Raw genomic sequence first — 22,044 nt, 5'->3', positions numbered from 1 at the left:
AGCTGATGACACCCTGAGGATGGGCCACACCTTCCCCAGAGGAGAGGGCTCGGACTCCCCTCTCTAGGGGAGGAACAGGTGCTCTCTATCTCACGTTTCCACGGCGACGATCTCGACCTTGTTCGCTCACTGCGGGAGGTGGCACACAGTAGACTTTTATTAACGAGTTTGAGCAGCGTACCTCATCCATGCCTGGTTGAGCAGGTGTAATTAGGGGGTGAACAATAAAGGCCTGTGTGGGAGAGTTGTAAGTGCTGTGGAAGAAAGGGTGCTATTTTACAGTAGAGACCTTACTGTCTTACTGTACTTCCTATTAAAGTGAGGTCTATATAGGATAAATAATCATCCTGTGCAGGTTTTTTTCCCCATGGAAATCCCTCACATAGTCATTTGTAGTGCTTGTGTGTTGTGAATGTAACATATTACATATTGCTGCCATGTGATCTCAGTGAATTCTACTTGTAGATGAAGTGTTCGCTCCAATTATTATGTTTGCTTCAAAAAAGCTCCAATTATGAATTTCATTCACAGCTACTAAAAACATACGTAGCTACTCATTTCAGTACCATATATCTGTATCTATATACCAATATCTATTCAGGTTCTCTTAGTGTAATAAGAGTGGTTTGAAATTCTCTGATCTACAGAAACGTACACAATCAGAATTGTTCACAGTGGTGGTGATAGGAACGAGATGTCTGAAGTGTTTTATGCCTTTACAATCTACCTCACAAAGTTAATACATGAAATGGTTATGAATAGATTGCCTCCGAGCCTGATTTACAATAGCTTTATTTTTAAAAAGCTGTTGAGTGTGGTACGGAAAGGCAGTACTAAAAATGTTTTACTTCTGTTTTACTCTTATATGTAGAGTTATCTCATAACAAACATTTTGGGAGAAGGACCACACCCCACACTCTTCCTATTGCCCCTTGAGCCTGTTATATCACTGCTTCTCACTTCAATCCTGTGTTAATCAAACGTCACACCCACCTACACCCGTCTCCTGCCTTTCCTTAATCACTTTAATCACTTACTACATAATCAGCGTCAAGCGCATGCCATAGCAAAGTTGACCCCGACTCCAAGCCATTAATATGTCCCATTACCACTATTATACATAACGAAATCAGACAGCCAGTTTCCCCACAGTGCAGCTTTCTTAACTTTGTTAAGATCTGAACAACTTGAATCAGTGGAATTTCTCTTTAATCTATATCTATGAATACCCTCCTCTAATTCTACCTATCCAACCTCACCTAGCTGGAACCTAATTTGTAAATAGCTTGAGTGTCACAGAGATACACAGAAATTTGATTTGTTGCTGGCATGAGTACTCTATATATTTTATAATGTTTTTAAAGCTACGTAGCACATTTTCCTCACACTTTCCCAGTGCTGAGGGATCAATGCAATGAGTGTTGTGTTATGAGGTCAGCAGAGATTACACTACCTCCCTCTTCAAGGCCCTGAGAACTCATGGCAAAATCTCCAAGGGTAGAAGAACCAAAAGAGAATAACTGGATATTGTTAATTGGGTATGGCCTAATATTTACACTCGAACAGTGCCTCTTATTAAAAAGTATAAAACAACCATTTTTCAGAATTTGTTTTAAGGCTAAGATTCATGCCATTCATAGCAGGCTCATCCTTGTGTACACTCATCCTTTGGGTGTGTTTGTGTCTGTATTGTGGCTCTCACTATGAGAGGCACTCATTTTGCCTAATTTGGATTTATGATGCAACATATTAGTGTGTCATTTCTTTCTTCCCCCACTGAGCTTTATTAAACAAGCATCCTGAGAAATGAAGACAAATCTGAGTTGACAGCAGTGCCATTTCAACTGTGGCTAGTTTCCTGCCCTCCACTGGGACAAAACTAGCAGGAAATGGGAAAAGTGCCTGCGGTGAGTAGGAGCAATGGGCCTCGTTTATACAGTTAAGGCTATTTCAAGACATCTAAAATGTAAGATTTATCATAATGCACTTCAATAATACTAGGTGTTATTTATTCACATTATTCTTCTTCCTCATTCCGAACCTGATTTAGAAAACCACCAAACTCAGACCCACTGCATCATTCATCCGTCTCTTTAAAGTGCAGTATCCTGTTGCAAAGTATTACCTTAGTCTCTAACTGAGCTGTATAAAGGTATTGATTTTTTCCTCAGCTAACGGATTACTCTTACAGTCCTGTTACAGTTTGCCACGGATAGCAGTCCACTTATGCTGTCAAGGTGTCAATTAGAAACCTCAGAAAGGAGATTAGAATATGAAATTCTGATTCAGGGTGTAGACGTGCCTGGAAATACTGGGTGGCAGACTTACTGAGAGATGTATGTTCTCATTTTCATTTCAGGCCAGGTCCCTTCTGTGATGACTGCTAACTGATGGTACTGAGACGAACCACTCCTGTGCTATAAGTGAGTCTTGTCAAGGTTGACGTAGATGGAGGAGCCCAGTAGCCAAATGATTGCCTCTTCTATCCTCTCGTGAATCTGATACTTGTTCTGAATTCACAGGGCTACTTGGCTGTGAGGTTCGTTATTGGCTGAGACAGATATGCTGCGATCCGGGTTGTGACTGCTGCTCTGAAGTGTTGTCGGACAGCTGAAGTGTGAGCACTGACCACCAGAGTGACCATGAGCTCATGGAAAGAGGACTGTTCATACATCCCTCTGTCCCTCTCTGACAAACGACTTCTGCTGTCTGAGATAACAGATGGATTAAGCGGGAGGATGATCTTGACCAGGGCTGTGCTGGGAGATCAGTATCAAGGCTTTGATATGATTACATGATTTAGGTAACATAAGGTTACTCTGTAGGACTTCTTTGGACTGTTATTGCTAGGAGATGCCCAATAAACTGGACATCCTAGAGAATACCACTGTCATCAAATAATTATTAAAAAAAGCTGACCTCTACATAGTGTGAACAGTTTATATCTAATATGACCAAGATAAATACACCCAAATAATTATCCAAAATAAAAAAATAATCACATTCTCTTAAAATACATTGATGTTAAGAACGTTTCATTTAAATAGTGCAAAATTATGTGGAATCAAATCTAGGTACATTAAGGTTAGAGATGGCATATTGGAAATGAGGGGTATCCCGTAGAGGTCATCGGACATCGAAGGAAAGAAACAATAATGTATCCAATCCAATTCCATAACAAATCTACCTTACAATGGCTCACACTGTGATGCCATATTGTTAACCATGTACACTATATGTCCAAATGTGAGGACATCCCATCTAAAGAATGCATTCAGCTACTTTACATTGCACCAATTGCTGACACAGATGTGCAAATGCACATACACAGCTGGTCTAGTTGTTGTAGAGAAGCATTACCAACATGATTGACATCATGGCTAATGCCAGGTGGACTAGAGGGGTATAAAGCCTGCAGCATTCAGCTGTGGAGCAGTGGAACTGTGTTCTCTGGAATGGTGGTGCTCCATCCAAAACTTTTGAGATAAGGTTTGGTGGTAATCATCCAACAACCTGACCTCACCAATGCTCTTATCGCTAAATCAAATCCTCACAACAATACTCCAAACATCTAGCAGAAAGCCTTCCCTGGAAAGTAGAGGCAGTTACTCCAACAAAAGCAGCATAAACTCTTTTAATTCCTTTCATTTCAGCTATGAACGAGCCAGTGTCCCAATATTTTTGTCCATGTCTTGTATTCCTGTCGTAGAGTGTTCGAGTAGTTTGAGGATGACGGCATTCTTTAGAATCTCTATCTAATATTAACTGAAGTACTTTGATTACATATGCCTAATTCAAAACCTAGTTTTTTATGAGGGGTAAATACTGGATTGGTATCTGTATCGGCAAAAAAACAAACAAACAGTGATGTTGTGCCATATATAATTAATGCACATTAAGGTTAAGACCATTTCTTCTATAAAGATGCTGATCCATACAGTTTATATATGGAAACTAGGCTGCAAAAACAGTCTTTTTTAAAATCACGGTTTTTCTCATGTCAATAGAGCACACTCATTTACATATCCCCACCCATCCAGCCTAGTTCTGGTTAGCCCTGCCCTTTCATATCGCGGTTTTGAGGCATGTTTCAGCTTTGACTGCTTTTTAAATGAGGCACATTACAGCACAGTCAATCAGAACAGATCATAAAGACACAGTAACAAAGACCTGTTTCTAAGGGATAAAGAAAGGTTGGAAAACGGTTGGTAAAATGAATTATGACCGTTTTCTGGAACATAAAGCCATACAAATGTTGTAAGTGGATCTCATGGAAAAATATAAAAGACAAATGTAGGATATGGGCACTTTAAGTCATTATGTTTATGTTTAATATGTGCAGAATACAGGATTAATGTAAAATGAGACCGGGAATAGGGTAACTGAGTGAGCTTTCCCTCTCATAAATCGCAGTGCTTTCAGCGGCGATGGTTAAGTGTTCTCTTATGTTTCTCCTCTGCCTGTTTTGTTTACCATATTCTACTTACGTCTTGCTGTTCCTCATTACGGACATGAGGAATAGAAACAGGATACACGGGTCAGGAAAAAACAAGAGTCAATTTCATGGCTCATTATCCTAAAGATATTACTGTTTTGCAAAAGCACAGAAAATTGTTGTCTATGAAAAAGTGAAAAATTGCACAAAACGTTCACATTCTCCTTGCAGAGGCGAATGACTTTGAGGTGCTGATATCTGGCCTCTTCAGCTTGGCAACAGTGCTGACCTGGAATGTGAAGCCAGCTTGGAGTTAACATTCAGTGTGATCCAACTCAAATAGTTTGTGCCACGGGTGTGAGATACACATGGCCCATCCACCTCTGAACAGACCTCTTCCAGTGTTCTGCTAACAGACTGTCAACAGCCAAGGCCACACATGCGTCTGCAAGGCCAGATAATAATTAGAACGATCATTTAAATGAAGATAAAAATAAACACCCTTTCCAATTTTTGAGTTGCATGATATCACCATTATTCTGGGTGGTCACATGATTACAGTAGTACTAAAAAAAAACTTTACATCTACAGTTGCATCTGTCAAGAAGACAGTTCAGTTATTGAAGGAGAAATGTTAAAAAGGAGAAAAAAGCATAAGCATTGGTAAGTATAAGAATCTGAGCCACTATGACAAGATGATGGCTAGAAGACTGGGGCCGAGCACTCTCCAAAACATCAGTCAGGCAGCTTGTGGGGTGTTTCCGGTATGCAGTGGTCAGTATATACCAAAAGTGGTCCAAGAAAGGACAACCAGTGAACCAGCAACATGGTAATGGGCACCTAAGACTAATAGATTCGATCCACGAAAGCCCCATCTCAGGACCCCTACAGGACTTGAAGGATCTGCTTCAAGGTCTTGATGCCAGATGCCACAGGACGCCTTCAAAAGTCTTGTGGAGTCCATACAGCAAATGATCAGATCTGGTGTGGCAACACAAGGGGGACCTACTTAGTATTAGGCAGGTGGTACTAATGTTATGACTGATTGGTGTGTATAAGGAATGGTTATAATAGAGGACCATGAAAACCATCTTACATGGGTGCTTTAAAGAAGCCTTTTAAAAATGATTCTTTATAGCACCAAATAGAGATTAATTTATGGGTAAGAGTCAACTCTTTTTAAGTAATGTATAGAATCTTTTTTGCTAGGGGTTTAGTGGATACACTCTTAGAAAAAAAGAAGGTTGTACAATGGCTCTTTAGTAAAGGCAAAAGTTAAATATAGAACTATTAAACCATTAGAGTAAGGTTCTTTTAAGAACCAAAGGAGTTCCCACTATTGGTCTAAAAAATGTTTAGTGTAAAACCAGTAAGGTTCTATAGTAAAAGCAATGGTTATATATAGAGAAGCTTATACATCCTTAACTAGTTATTTGTCTGACAAAATTATTCTTCATATACAAGGAAAACTTCTTGTAGATGGTTCTTTAAAACCCCCTATAACATGCTTAAAGTGTACTGAGTAGTTGAAATGATACTATACACAGAAATCTATTTTATTATACATATCTTATCATCATGCTATGGTCAGTTTTACGTTATTTTAAGTAAACATGAATTTGGATGACATGCTTTCTTTCCAATGTGAAAGAGTAAAGGTAGAGAAATGGATTCCCCCACTGCAGCACTCATTAACCCCTTAAACCTTGTACATAGGCCCACACTTCAGTTATCAATAAACAATTAACAGTTCCATAGACCCTAGAACTCAAATATATACAAAATACATACAAAAGATGGTAAACTGTACCCACTAACTCATACTAATTTTTCTTTTTGATTATAATTAATTACAGAATACTAAACTTTAATGACAGTTTAACAGGTTAAAAAGCAAAATGACAGCAAAAACAAATGTTAAAAAATGAGCTAAGTACATTCAGGCCAACACCTACTTCTAGAAACTGAGAAGCGAATCCATCAAAGACCTGCCATTTCTTTCCCAAACAAACTGAAATATAACTGCTGTTATTTTGCTTACTTGGATAACTTGAAAAATCAGCTTGATCCCTGTTACCTGAATGAAATTTGAGTAGATCATCACTGATTTGAAGCAGGAAAGGCCCACAAGAGTACGAAGCATCCATAGTATATTACCAAGCGACATCAGCCTTCTCTGTGGCAGATCTGTGGCAGTTAATTATTCTAATTAGTGCTGAATGAGTAAGCCAGTGTGAAGCTCAAATGTTTTCTCAGTCTATGCTGCATTTGCACGGTCGCCCTCAGAGCTGCACGGGGGCTTGTTTCATAGGCGTCACAGACGCAAGCGTTATCAAACCTCTGGTAATACGATGTAGATCAGTGGAGCATGTCAGAAAGGATAATGACCTCACTCTTACAGCTACACAGCCTATGCAAGAGGCAAGATCTCTCTCTCTCTATCTCTCTCTCTCTCTCTCTCACTCACACACACACAAACACAGAGGAGTACTGGTGCTCCAAGGCCAGATGGAAGGAATCTTATTTTTAAGATATGTATTTTCTTCCTATTAAAATGCGCAATGAACCTTGAAGAGGCAATGTGGCTGAGTTCCCCCAGGACGAGAACAGTGTGTCCTTGCGTCTGACTCGCTTTACTGCCCTGAAGGAACTGGTTTACTTACTCACACACTGTATGCTCAGAGCAGACGTAAAAAAATCCCTCGGCCTGTTCTGTAGGCCTATTAGACGTTGTGTTGATTGCGTTAGCGCTGAAACCGTAATCATATTCTAATTACCTGGTTTCTATTTTGGGAGAGCAAATATATGAACACATAGCACAGAGGAATGTTCTCAAGAAAACATGAACTGATGGAATAAAAAAGAATGTAGGAATCATTGCGCTTGGTCCTCACCAGAAAATACAGCAGGTAATACAGCCGGCCTTGCTAATGTACTCGACAGCGCTTCAGCAGTGAAATCCCATGTCACAGTTATCTGGAGGGTGATATAACGATGCACTAAACTGGGAAGTATAATAATCTAGTTACAATGCTTTTAGGGGGCACCCACTGCTGATTAAGAATGATAGAGCGTAATGGGCTGGGTAATGAGTGCCCCAGCTCTGGCATAACTAATACCTTCATTTTATGAGAACAAATTATGAACATGACTTGGTAATTACTTTGCACTTGTTTAATGACATAATGTGTTGCTGGGAAGAAGTCTACTCCAGCCTTAAACCTTTACAGCGTCTCTTACTAACACTACCTACATTCTATCGGAGGTTACTCTGCATCATGATCATCATAATTCACTTTGCTCCCATAGGTTAGCTGAAGGGCGGATGCAGACGAGAGTGGGTCTATCCTATTTAAGAATGACTTACTATAAAGATTGCCTTACAGCACTCTGCATGTCCAAATGTTTGTGGACACCCCTTCTAATTGGTGCATTCAGCCAATTTAAGTTGCATCTATTGCTGACCTATTGCTGACACATTTCTATGCTGTAGATAGTAACAGTTATGTCTGGAACATGAAACAGCATGACTCTTGTTTTGACAATGGCAAAAGCAACTCATTATGACTTCTTTCTGGTTATAATGTCACAACCATGAACACTTTTCTGTATGACTGCCCTTTTGGGTTGAATTGACAAGAAAGGTATTTACAGCAGACAGTCTGTGGCAGATTGGTAGGAGTGGAAGATGTTAGGACAGGTAGACATTGTGCGGTTGAGGCTGTCGACATCTGGCAAGCATGGTGGAGGTTTGTGGGTTTTTTTTCTGACAGCCCTAAGGAGTTCAGTTCAAACGTAACCTTTACACTGTACCAGCTGCCAGACTTCTACTCCTCACTCTTGTGACCTAAGGATAACAAGTTTGCATTGTTTTTCACATAATTTAACGAATCATGAGGTCTAAAATGTAATAAGCCCGGCAATACAAGAGGCTATTTTCATATATCAGTCCCACAGACACGGTAACGACACCAGCCTATTTAATGCTAAGGCATGATGAGAAGCTGGAAAATGACAATATAGAAATGATTTATAGCAGAAGTGTTTCTGCTATATATAGGCTCATAGACCTGTGGTAAAAAGAATATACAAGGTAAATGTAATATTTGACTCCTGTATGATAATCCTAACTACCTGAGAGTGTTACTGAAGTGCTAATGATCCTCCAAGCTGTGTATATAACCATTTTGTAAACAGGCTAAGCCCACAAATTATGGAATTCCTATAATGTTCATGTGAATGAGGGACAGAGTCATGACCAGCCCATGCAACTAGAATGCCTTTGCAAATATTAATTCTTCTCTCTGGTTACAATCACAGTCGCTTACTGCCAAGTGGCTTATGCCTCTGCTTACAAAGTGTCTGTCATTTTCCACTCCCTGTGTGCCCTAGGATGACTTTCCATGTCCAGGGAGCAGTCTAGCGGGTGACGTTCAGAATAATGTAGCCTGGTGGAGACATATACAGCCCTGTCCTGTGCCATGAAATGTAATATTGGTAAAGTGCTGTGGTAACGTGAGAGGCAAGTGCAGATATCAGATGTATGGCATTGAACTGAATTACTTATCATCATCCAGCTGACGCCCGAACCTATTACGCCTTCTCTGGTTACGCTGTCACTCAGATCGCGGGAGATTATTCTGATAAAAGCCCATTTATACATGTGGTGAGTCACCCATTCCATAAGCCATCATGTTTTCTCACAGCAAAGAGCTTTAGAGGGTCAGACGGTGGAGTAAAGTGGCCAAGTCGTGAAGCATGTTAACACAACTCTCTTTTATGGGCTGGTGATGCAATTAACTGTGACTTCTGATAAAAAGACTCAATCTATTTTAGACTTATTTTATATGAGGACAGCATGGGTTGGTGGTCATTTGTTTGTGAGAGTTAGGATTGTGACATGATATTCACTCAAATGTTTTCTACTGTACACTAGCATGCACCGATTTTCAACAGTTTCAACCATTATCTCCCAAACCCTGCGAAAACGCTGAGCTCAGTCATTTTCATCAACCCACAAATACCACAAATACCCAAAGTCACTGAGCTAAACTTTTTGAACCATAATGGCTGGAGGACCTAATTACTTCCGAGTGTATGAGGACATGCTCTGTACTGCGTGCTGAGTGATATAAATACTCCCTGGCTGAGAAGCGAATAAAAATCATGGGAGAAATTGCACAAGCAACACACTATAAAAAGCCTCTCGCTATCAGGCTGGCCATGCTAAATGTGGCCTGTTGTTGTCCTGCTCTCTCCATCTCCACTCCGTGCTCTTCCACCATGCTCTGTTTTAGTCTTTTACCACAGCTCTGTGTGCATTAAAGAGCTGACATGCAAAGAGCTGAGAGGAACCCCATTCCGCAGGCAGCAGGTGAACCACCTAATTAGGCGATGCAGGAGATGGAGAGAGTGCGAGAGCATGGGATTAGAATGGTGAGGATGAACGAGAAAGAGGGGGAGAGAAGAGTCAGACGCAGCTGCTGCGTTAACTGATAACTTCCTCATATGGTTCGAATGAAACAGGCAGTCAAACAACTTCTAATCAACACCATTCTCAGCTCCAGCTCACCAGTGAGGCTGAGGAAAAGCTGGCCACCATGAGAAACAATGATTTCACTGAGATAAACAACAGCCATAATCAAAAAGTTGGACCTTCAAGCTTAATAAATGAAAGGTGAGCAATTTAAATTACACAATATTTGGAGTGCTCTCTAAAGTTTATGTACTGTCCCCTATATTGATACTATGTAGGACCTCCTTTTGCTCTCGAAACCGCTTCAGTTCTTTGTGGCATGGATTTCACAAGAAAACATTCCAGAGATTAAGATTCTGTTCTATCAATTCCCAAAGATATTCTACTAAAGCCGGAGGAAGGCCACTGGAGTTCATTAAACCAATTAAAGAGATCTTTGCTTTGTAACAGGCTGCATTATCATGCTGGAAGTAGCCGTTAGCAGATGGGTAAATTGTGACCATGAAGGGATACATATGGTCAGCAATAATATTCAAATAGGCCGAAGCATTCAAGCGATTTATTATTATTAAAGCCCTAATTAAGTAAATCTGGCTCCTCAGGGCCCCCATGTAAAATTACAAATTATGTCTTATGAATATCTTCCCAAAATGGAATAAATGTATGCTGTTTCACCAGTATCACTCTCCTCTTGATGTGGAATGTGCAGCCCTTAAAGTGGATTAGGTTTACTCAGCATACTTCAACCTGGAGAGCTAAAGCCCAAGCCGTGACTGGAGGAGCGGCTGCCCTGAGCGCCACATCAGTTCCCATGTCCATGTCACCCTGAAGATCCACTGCCCGCTGTGCACTTTTACTGCGACTGACACAGCGTGTAGCAGGCCACTGAAGTGGAGAAGTGGGGAGGCAATTAACACTAGACAGGAGGAACGACAGGGCACACAGGGCAGCTGCCCCCCCCGAGTCGCAGATTGAGCTTGTATCTATATATGGGCGGTAAACCCTGAAGACCCGTGAAATTACAACTGCAATTCAAAGCAAAAAAGTCAGTCACACACAGTCATCAGAATATTAAGACCACACCCAGACCTAGTTCTCAGAAGGCGTGTTGGTGACGAGGACATTTTGGCAATTTCTGAAGTGTGTTTTATTTTATTTATGCTTTGTGTTTTTTTAGTTAAACTAGATTTGAACAGACTGCTTTTGTCACCATATTTTAAGACTGATATACACTATGTTGACCATAAGTATTGGGACACCTACACATAGGCGATAATATAGAGTTGGTCCCCCTTTACAGCTCTAACAGCAGGTTTGGACCTCTATAATGCTGGAGCCTGTTCTATACTATGCGCTGAGCTCAGCATTTAACATCCCCACTCCGTAACTTGCTGTGGTTCGTAAACACTCCTGCTTTTCAGTAATACCACTCACAGCTGATCAAGGAAAGGCAAAAAAAGAATGGGTTGCAATGATGGCATCCTATGAAAGTACCATGTTGTAATTTAGTGAGCTTTCAGAAAATGTGTGTAAAGGCAGACTGCTTGCCAAGGTGCTTGATTTTATACACATGTAGGAATGGGACTGAATGGAACACCTGCATTCAATGATTAAGAGCTGTGTCCCAATACCTTTGTCCATATAGTGTATGTAAAAACCCTCTGCTCTGACTGGCTGCCCTATATTGTTTCTAATTCGAAACCAGTCCAGGATGAAACACTCCTGATGAAATGCACAGCACTGAGGAGCCGTCCTAATATTTAGGAGGCTATTAATGGATTTTTAACACACCGTCTCCAGTGTCACACAACTTGTAGCAACCCCATCTTTCCTCCCATTTACAGTCACAATGAAGGTGAGGCCATCATCCATCCAGCCTTTAGCTCAGCTAGTGCAGCATGCTCGAGGCTGACGAGCAGCAGCTCTCTGAGCTGAGAAATGAGAGGCATAAGCAGAAGGCAGAAACTAGCAGCATTTAAAGTGTTCTAAGCTCCACTACAGCGTTAAAAGCAGACACTGGCACATTTACAAGCTAGAAGACACGTGAAGGTGTGCCATACACATTTTAGGTACATACGACTGTGAGAAATTTGGTTATCCTTAGCAGGGTTATTGTACATCCTATTATTATAATAATTCAGTTCAGTCACATCCACTGCTTAAATATAGATGTATACAGCCAATATAGTTTATCAGCAAAGTATCCTTTAACTCTTAAAACTCTCTCATTGAAGACTCAGCAGGACCTTTCTTCGCTAATAACAAAATGCCATATATAATACACTTGAAAAAGTAAAAAAAAGGATAATTATGTAAACTAGTTGAGGGTTCTATGTTTTGGTATAGAACCACTGTCTTTACTAAACGACCTTGTGAAATGTCTGTGACCTCCAAGTTTGTCACAGACATTTCTTTATTTTCTTATTATCTGACCGCATCCTTAGACCACCACTCGTAATTACAGTCCCTTTCACCTCTCTTCATGTAGTGGCAAGGGCAGAAACACCTGTTGAAAATAAAGTGCTGGTGGTGGACTGTATCAGGATTTTGACCCAGCTTGTTTTCAAGCATAGCCCCTTTGCGTTGAATTACCAGTACGTGCCACGCTATGTAAAAGAATGTGTGTGAAAAGGGGTTAAAACTGTCTTTATTTATTTGATGAAAATGAAACGATAATGAAACCATATGTTAAAATCACTAATCACTCAAAAAGGGATCAAAACATATTCTAATTGTATTTGATTATTTCTACAGAAACCTCCTCATTAACTGACACTACAGACATGAAGATTTCAGATAAAAAAATTGACTGCATGTTTCACTTTACACAGAGGAAAAAAAAATCTTTACCTCTGCAACATTCTCTGTTTGTGATGAGTTAAGGCCATGACTGCATCTAGCCCACAGGTAAGGGTACTAACATTAGCAGTCATGTCTCTGGGGGTAGATTTTAATTAAAAGAGATGAAAGACACTGGTGCTGCTCATAGACAGGCATAATTATGTGTCACATGCAGAGGATGGTAGCTTGTGTGGTCACATTTCTCTCTCTCTCTCTCTCTCTTTCCTCAGTCCTGCAGGCATGTGCTCCAACTAATTATATGTGTGAGCATAGCTGGACTCTTCTCAAATGATGACTCTCCACCAGTTACATGTGAATGCGATGTATCACACAACTTGTGTCTCAAGAAGAATCAAACATTTACAGGTTGGTCTATTGTAAGAATTACAGATCTAACCAGAGATAAGGGATATATCAGAAAATTGGTCATATGGTGGATGAGGGCATCAAACTCCATAGTAGAACCAATCAGAATATCTGTTTCAGCTGGTGGTGAGACAACAAAGAGTCAAACTCCACAGTAGAACCAACTAGAATATCTGTTTCAGCTGGTGGTGAGACAACAGAGAGTCAAACTCCACAGTAGAACCAGTCAGAATATCTGTTTTGGGGAGAGGCAGGACTTTTACCAGGACTCAGGATTCAGCGAGAGAACCACTCAAGCTCATTAATCTGGAATATGTACTTTTGTGCTACCTCACTAATATAGGAACTGAGGTTCTCCAGAAATGTTTTCTAGCACAGTTAGAACTTTGAGCGAACTTGCATGGCTAAAACAAAAACTGAATGCTGATGCTGTTCATGAACAGGTTTTCTTGGGATGTGTTGTTATATTAAAGCTCTGATAGAGGCTGTATGTAGAGTTGAGACTCAGTAAGAGAAAGATGTCAATCAGTCAGTTATTGTTTTATACCAAAATGTGCTAATGATATGGGATTCTCCATTAGCAACTTAGGACATGCTTCCTTTCAAAAGGTATATGTATGGTATATATAATGCAACCCATGTAAATAAAGGTACTACAAAGGGTTATTTGAACAATGCCAGTGTGCATTAGACAGGAGGTTTGTTTCATGAGGACACAGGGCTGTTTTTATGTGACTTTATACATTAAGTATTTCCCAATTTTCTCCCCAATTTAGCTGAACCAATTAACCCACCCAGTCACTAGGACTCCCCCTATCACTTGCAATACTGCTGGCACTTGGAGGGTGAGGACAAGCACGTGCCTAATCCTATACAAATGAAGTCAGCAACCACCTCTTTTCAAACTGCTGGTAGTGCAGCATCACTAGGCAGCCAATATGCCAGCCAGCATCACAATGAGAGTGAAGGGGAGAGAGCGCCATCTACCCAGCCACACAGAGCATGGCCTTGGGCTGCGGCTGCTGATGGCAAAGCAGCATGACCTGGGATTTGAATTCGTGAGCCTTAGGCCATAGTGTCAGCCCTTTTAATCTGCTGAGCCACTTAAAGCCCAGGGAATACCACTTTAAAGTAATCCTGCCAATCTTGGCGCCTGGAGTAACAATAATAGAGATGCTATTGTGCCTTTTACAGGGCACTGAAGTGTTGAATTTTTTTTTGAAGCTGTTTTAAGGTAAAAATGCTACTTAATGTTGTTTTATGGGTAGTCATCTGAAGCTGTGGACAGCACATGACCTTTACATTGTAAGCATGCACAACGTATTCATGCAGATGCACTCTGGAAAACAAATGGGAGACAAAAACAACTCTACAATGTGTTGCAAAGAGCAGCCCACCCAAAACAACCCCCAGACTGTCAGTAGGAAGCGCAGAGAAAGGCTCTGATGAGGGCCGAGAGTTTAGGGTGAAATATGGGTCTCTGCCCGGAAGCTGCACAGTCACTTTCCTACTTCATAATTGCCATCTAGGAAGAAAGAGGGAAGACACAAAATCGTAATGATGAGAATAATTAATATGCTCAAATTTGTGTGCTGCATTTGTGACCCGCGTGTCCACTGACAGACACACACCGGAGAGGCTGCCCTGTAGGAAGTTCTGCTGGATGTTATTTCATTTTGTTTCCAGCTCTCATGAGCTAATCAAATGAATAAGATATTGCTCCCATGCCCTCAGGCACTGTCTCCCACACACACACAAACATAATCCCTCGTCCCTCTGTTTCTCCTGGAAGAGGAAACTAAAACAACAGATTCACATCTGTAACTAGGGTACACGCAGTACACATTGTCCTGCACTTTTTAGATGAATAAATCAGATATGAAACTGTCAATCTGTCCATTTATATTGTCACTGTCATTTCAAAACCTTATACACTAAGTGGACAGAAGTATTGGGACACCTGCTCATTCATTGTTTCTTTGTAAATCAGAAAGAAAAAAAAAGACTAACTGTCTCTACTGCCCATGGAAGGCTTTCTACTAGAGATTTTGGAGGATTTGATTGCATCCAGTAACAAGAGCATTAGTGAGGTCAGGATGTTGGATGATCACCACCCCACCTCATCCCCAACTCCTAAACTCATCTTAAGAGTACTGGATGGAGCACCATCATTCCAGAGAACACAGTTCCACTGCTCCACAGCGTAATGCTGGGGGGGCATATACCCCTCTAGCCCATGCCTGGCATCAGGCAAACTGTAACTTGCACACCGTCGGTTCAAATGAAATGAAAAGAAACCTGGATTTTGTTTTTTTGGTGTTTTTCCAAACCCATGGTACTAATTGAATCATGATTTTTTTTACTGTTACACCTTTGTTCTCTGTGTTTAAATATTTCACCTGTTCAAAGCATGGTAGATTTTTACACATCTTGCGACCTGCTCTTGGGCTACTTTAAGGGGTTAACTGTGTGTTAACTGGCAGTGTTGATCCAACCACTGAATACTGGGAACACTCAAGACACTTTCTGTTTACTGATACTGTCAGACATTTGATTTATGATGATGACAGGCTCTTGTTTATTTATTAAACCCCTTAACGCAGAAAGGCTTGTTACACACTAAGGTGTAACGTGTATCACTCAGTAACTACAGGGATTTTCGTACAAACTGGAGGGGCTATTGGTTGTTAATAAAAGTTTGTAATAACACCTTTGGCCTGTTTTAAGGGGTTAATTGACTCCATTTCCTAAATGCTGCAGTCTAAAGTTGTGACAGCCAGCTCACCTTTGCAGTTAGAACCGTGTTGTCACAGTCTTTTGGTCCAAATGTAAACAAGTTGTGCACCCATAAGATGTTTGTGGGCTTCAGGGCTTTTATAGCCTAGTTTCAGTACAGTCCATTTGTACACACCTGTGCTGTAAACAGGATAGTTGGCAGTATCCAACTACGAGTTTGGAAACAGCAATGAGGGGTTAGGTTGCTTGGATCAATGGTGTTCATAGATCACAATTTATCCAAAGGACAGTCCCTGGCATCCTTGCTGAGCTTGTCTTGGTGTGGTATTCTCTCACTTTGCGACTGCTTCTCCAGATGTACTGCGCTCAATGCTACTAAAGATTATAAAGGTAATTAAGTTACCTTAAGTTAGTAATTAAGGTACATAAGTGTGTAGTTTTCAATGCACTGCTCACCCTATCTATACTGCAATGCAGTGCAAAAAATCAGTGGCTTCAGTGGCGTCAATTCAATAGACACACATGACGGACAATGACAAACACAGCTATATTACCAATTAGAAATAGCCTTATACAATAACACACTTCTGTGGTAATGCTCTGTTGTCTGTTGTTTGTTGACGCCTTAAAATTGGGCAGAAAGTCAGGCCAGCTGCTGTGGGGAGGTCAGTGGTAGATTGGGCAGCCAGCTCAAATTGGGCTATTCATCTTGGCTGTGTGGGTGCTAACAGATTGCCCCTCTGCTTCACTGTCTCTCCATCATTAAGACACCCCCTCTTCCGAGGAGGTCAAGGCATCTTGTCGTTTAATTCTGCTGACGCCTTCCTGTCAGGCTGAGAACAAGCAAGCTCTCCTAGTAAAATTACAGCGCTTTCTCATGCACTTCACGTCTCCCAGTGGCTCTGACTTAACCTTCCCTTCCTTCCCGGTCCAAAAACAAGGCTGTAAGAATTCATCAAATTCAAACGTCTTTCCGAGGTGTGCTGGGTTCCTGTTCAGAGCGACTGTATATAGTTTAGAAAAAAAATATCAGAGAGAACTGGTTGACCTTTTGCTTCTGGTAATCATTTTGTGTGAAGGTGAGCAGACTGCTCCTCTTGCCTCTGGGCTAAACAGAGAATCGTCTTCTGATCTCCTTCTCCGAGCGTGCCTCTTATTTCCCCTGTCAGCTGTCTTCTCGGGCATCTGTCTGCATCACTGGCACTTGATAAGCCTCTTAAAGTACAGAAAATCAAAAGGATTCAGCACACAAGCTAGCGTATGTTCATCAGGTTAGATTCAAGGGTGTTTTTGATGCTGGGAAGTGCTGTTTATCAGGAGAGTTGTGTAGTTGCACAATGCTGATTGTGGCATTTTGACATTTTCATGAGGCTTTGGCATAATGATGCTGTTACGGTTTTTCTCGATTGCTAAGCGATGTTTAACAAAACTGGGCTCAACTTTAACTTCATTATCACTTTCCAAGCCCAAGACAAGTGCTAGTGTGCAATGTGCTAATGCTATCATTGCTTTCACTATAGTCTCATGCAGCTTTTTCCCTCTTCCATGTTCACCGACAGGCCATAATCGAAGATGTGGTCCATAAATGTCACCCCAATTTCAGGTGTTGAATGCTGTCCAGTATGTATGACAGGTGCTCTTGCTTGGGACCCTTCGTCACATTGTGTCCCTCTACCAGTACATACTCAGAGCTCATCATTTGGGACAGTTTATTCACCAATTGTTCTTAAGACGAAATTTCTTTTTAAAGCTCAGGTTTGACAAAGCCTCTGCCATTCAATGATGTTTTCTTATATGCGATTTGTTCAATTTACGAGGATAATGGGATCCATTAAAGCGGTGAACATTTCTGCAGTTTAAAAACACATTAAGAGTCTTTCAGTTAGGACTTTTCTCAACAGCATATTTAAGACCAATCTTAGAAAGATGTTGGTGAATTAGTCTCAATGTTGTCCCCCAGCACTTTCACCATTTAAACATTAATATTTTAAAATACATTTAAAAATTAATATTACATTTTGACCTGTTTACAGAAAAGACTGTTTGCAGATACACTTACGAAGGGTAAATATTTAAGACTTATATCACTTGCTGTATTTAATGGGTTTCTTTGGTTGCTGTTTAACAATTGAACAAATTTACTCTCTGAATGTTGTATTGCTTGGAGTGTGTTTAATGATTTTGTTTGGGTTAGGCCAATGTGTTATTTTGGCCAACAATTCAATTCAATTTATTTCAATTAAACTGTATTGTCATTTTACTAATACAGGCTTTTACAGTACAACCAAACACTGCTACATATACAGTGCAGAATAGGTAGGACATACAATAGTGCAAGGGCAATAGACAAAACACAAGTACAATAAGAAAGTAAATACAATAAATATAAAAATATACAAATAATAATATGTGCATGTGCAAATGTATGCATGAAGGCTGGGTGATTAGGGTCCAAACTAAATTACTGTACTAATAGTATAGTACTGTGATGTGCTGTGCGTGTAAATGAAGAGTAAAACAGTGAGTTCAGGTGTATGTGCTGAGGTAGACCAGGCTAGTTTAGTAAACTCGTACATACACATCTCGTACATACACAAAGTGTACAAAGCAGGAGAGCTTCTATTTAGCACAGTATGTTAACTGTTTTGAAAATATGACTTATAATATGAATGGACAGGAGCTTTCAAGAAGTTTGCACAAAAGCATTCCTATGCTTGTTGTACTGTGTATGGCTGTGTATATTTATGACAAATACATTTGACTTGATTTGATTTGAAATGAAAGAGAAAAAACTGAATAAATGATTAGAGTGCCGATGTTTCCAGATGGGTGTACTGCATGATACAGTTCCTTTCAGTTAATATCTTCAGCTCTGTGGCATGTATAAAAATGCTGACCAGGCTCAGCTGACCTTGCTTTTGGATCAACATGGCAAGGGAAAAAGATCTCAGTGGCTTTGAAAGAGGGTTCATTATTGGGACATGGACAACAGGGGGCTGAGTCAGCTCAACTGGCTGTGTGGTCTATAGGGAATTGGGTTAGAGACTGTGGTCAGATATTATAGTAGGGCTGCAGTCTATAAATCTCTCATGTTATTCTGACTGATCACTTTTATCCTGTGATGAAATTTTTCCATCCTGATGGGAGTGAAAATGCCCCCATTCCTAGGGTACGAGGGGTCAGTGAATGGTTTGAGCAGTATGAAAAGGGATATAAATCATATGATATGGCTTTCGCAGTAAACAGACCTTATCTATACACACCTATAGGAGTGATGTGTTGGACAGCGCTCCTCATCACCATCATTAAAACACTAGTAAAGGGAAAATTTTTGGGAACAGTAGTATTTCAGCACTCCAGTTTAGTTCCCAGGACTTGAAGAATTTATAATGCAAAACATGTAAGAAGTTTTTGAGGTCCTGGTCCTTTTGTTTGTTACCACATATAACGACTTGTTTTCAGTTGAAAGGATGGGAGTTTTTTTTTTACAGTGTGCTCTAAAACACCTTTTTTAGTTGTTCTTATTTAGCATATCATTATTAATAATTTAAACAATAACTGTTCAGACTGCCCAGACCTCCCAAGGAGCAAGCTTCAGTTCACCTTGAGCATGCCTGCCTTTAAACTGCTTAGTTTGTGCCCTCGGGCAGACTGCCACTGCGTGCGGACCTTGCCTCTGGACATGGCATTTCTGCAGATTCACTGCTACACACACGTGCAGGACACGGACTACACTAATGAGACACCGGGGAATCAGAGCCAGGAGTGATGCCTGTCAGACTGAATGTGTGTGTGAGTGAGAGAGCAAGATAGAGAGAAGGAGAGTGTAAGAGAACAGGTGAGTAAAAAAGAGAAGAGTGAGAGAAAGAGGCTTAGAGTGTGCATTTGGGACAGACAGACAGAGAGAGAGAGAGAGGGAGACAACGAGAGACGCAGAGAGTGAGTGTGGGTGAGTGGAAGAGCGTAATAGAGAGAGACAGACACAGACTGTATGAGAGAGTGCAAGAAAGTGAAAGGAGAGAGGAGAGAAAGAAAGCAGTCACAGAGGCTGTGTGAGAGAGCCAAAGGATGAGAGAGAGTGTGTGTGAGAGTGTGTGTCTGTGTGTGTGTGAGAGAGAGACTTTTACATGAACTTTAACGTTTCACAAACCAGTAGTGAGTGAGACAGAGAGAGGGACAGAGAGAAAGATATGAATAGATAGATAGATAGATAGATAGATAGATAGAGAAAGAGAGAGAGAAAGAGATTGGAATAAAAAAAAAAAATTGACCCGTCATGACATGCTTCAACATAAAAAGGTCAGCAAAGGTTAAAGTGCCAGCAGTGATGTTTCAAAGGGCCGCTCATAATCCCACAACCTCTCAAAACCATCAGAATTCTTCAGAGCATCATAAAACATAAAGATCCTCAACTGATTACTGAGATTAAGAAAGAGAGAGAGAGAGAGAGAGAGAGAGACTTTGAGAAAAGAAAGAGTGGGAGAGAAAGAGGGAGAGAGAGATATCAGCTGACAGATGATGATGACGATGATGATGATGAGAGTAATGCATTAAGTGGAGGGTACAGAGGCAGATGTTCTCACAGCTCCCTAATTGCGGCAGATTTGAGCAGAGGAAGGCCAGGGCGTAGAGGATGGGAGTGAGTGGAGTGTGGTGGCAGCACAAAGAGGAAAGTGTTTATAAACAGAGCAGCAGAGCAGCAGGGCTGAAGTGGGGCTGAAAGTGTTTATAACATGCAGAAAGTTGTCAGGGTTGATATTATCCCAGATACAGTTCTGCACTCCACTCCCAAATTAGAAAATGATGCAAGACTTCACTTTTCTAATGCCTGATAGTGATTAAAGGAAAATCCCATCTCACTCTCCTTCGGAGCTGATCCTCCTGCCTGTGAGACTGTATTGGTGGTAATAATGGGATCAGATACACAACCAGCTAAGAAAACAGAAACTAGAGGTGCAGTGTGCGCCTCTGCCTCAGGGAATACGTGTGGAGGAGGAAGGTATACAGTTTCTGTCAGTGTCAGCTTTACAGGAGAATAATGCAGGTTCTCTCACCGGATGATTTCCTCACACTTGGTGTTGAGCCAGAGCCATGCTGGACACAGCCTATTAAACATGCAGCACTGGAATGGACACACACAGTCAGCATTGATAAAAGCAGAGGTTTTCAAGGTAATGCTGTGAATATGAACTTCAAAACTTATGCCATTAGTCCAAAGCTCCTATCCAGAGTGACTTACAGTTGAATCATGTTATACAGGCTGGCCAATGTAGTGTTAGGGGTCTTGCCCAAGAACTCTAAATGATATACCATGGTGTGCTTGCCCGGCTAAGGAACTGAACCTTGGTCTGCCACAGGGAGAGCAGGACATCAGGACATGACTTGTGTGAACAGCAAAATATCCCAGAATTCATTACGCACCATGTTGCTGTTTAAATTGCAAAATTACCGAATGCGTCCTCCCATCCTCAGGAGTTAATACTCGTGAGTGGAACTTGCTAAGTCAGTACTACCAAGTACACCCGTCTGAACTTTGCATACTTTGTACTGAGAATCCCCCCACTTGTTTGCTGTAACACCCCTGAGCTCTGGAGCAAAAAAAAAAAAAGAGTCATGGAGCTTCATCTACTTCATCGTTTGTGAGGGCTTTGAATGGTCTATGATCTAGAACTAATCATCCAGCATCATTACCTGATCCCACAAATGCTCTTGTGGCCGAATGCAATCAAGTATTTACAGCAATGTTCCAACAGCCTTTTCAGAAGAGCTGTAACATGTAGGTCAATCAGAGTGATGTGATATATATATATGTGTGTTCAGAAATTTTCAGCATGGTGGTGACAGGCGATGTCCTAAAGGACAATTCAGCAAGAACTGACATATTTTGCTCCTGGGCTTCCCTGCAGTTGTGGAGTGTAATTGCCTTTTATGCCACTGTGGTAAATACAAATCACACTTTGATCTCTCTCTCATGGATAGTTGTAGTTGCAATTGAATTATTCAACGCTGATCACAACGTTAAACCACAGGTCCGAAAAGTTAGAGGCGTTTGGGCATGGAGACCTTCGTTTAGTACGCATCTTACTGTGCAAACTGATACCGCCAATAAATCTTGCCGCAGGTCCTTTGCAGTCACTGGTGGCAGCCGGTGATAGCTTCCTCTTTCTGCCATGTCCAGGTCATGTAGCCA

General features: G+C 41.0%; 1 protein-coding gene and 1 long non-coding RNA gene across 3 annotated transcripts in view; one reads left to right on the top strand and one right to left on the bottom strand.

The window, feature by feature from the left end:
- Positions 1-882: 882 nt before the first annotated feature.
- On the top strand, positions 883-2,924 carry LOC140555581 (uncharacterized). Its single transcript, XR_011979667.1, has 2 exons — positions 883-2,423; positions 2,523-2,924. It is a non-coding gene; the product is annotated as an uncharacterized lncRNA (long non-coding RNA).
- A 1,885-nt stretch (positions 2,925-4,809) lies between these two features.
- ube3d (ubiquitin protein ligase E3D) overlaps positions 4,810-22,044 on the bottom strand; it is a 39,954-nt gene continuing 22,719 nt past the window's right edge. For both annotated transcript variants that reach the window (XM_072678851.1, XM_072678852.1), the window contains exon 10: positions 4,810-4,880. In XM_072678851.1, the coding sequence (XP_072534952.1) occupies positions 4,845-4,880 (36 nt within the window). In that variant the 3' untranslated portion in view covers positions 4,810-4,844. The remainder of the gene's footprint in view (positions 4,881-22,044) is intronic.

The sequence above is a fragment of the Salminus brasiliensis genome, chromosome 5, assembly GCF_030463535.1.
Source record: "Salminus brasiliensis chromosome 5, fSalBra1.hap2, whole genome shotgun sequence".
In the NCBI taxonomy this organism is placed as follows: Eukaryota; Metazoa; Chordata; class Actinopteri; order Characiformes; family Bryconidae; genus Salminus; species Salminus brasiliensis.
This window is presented reverse-complemented; position numbering and strand designations above follow the sequence as displayed.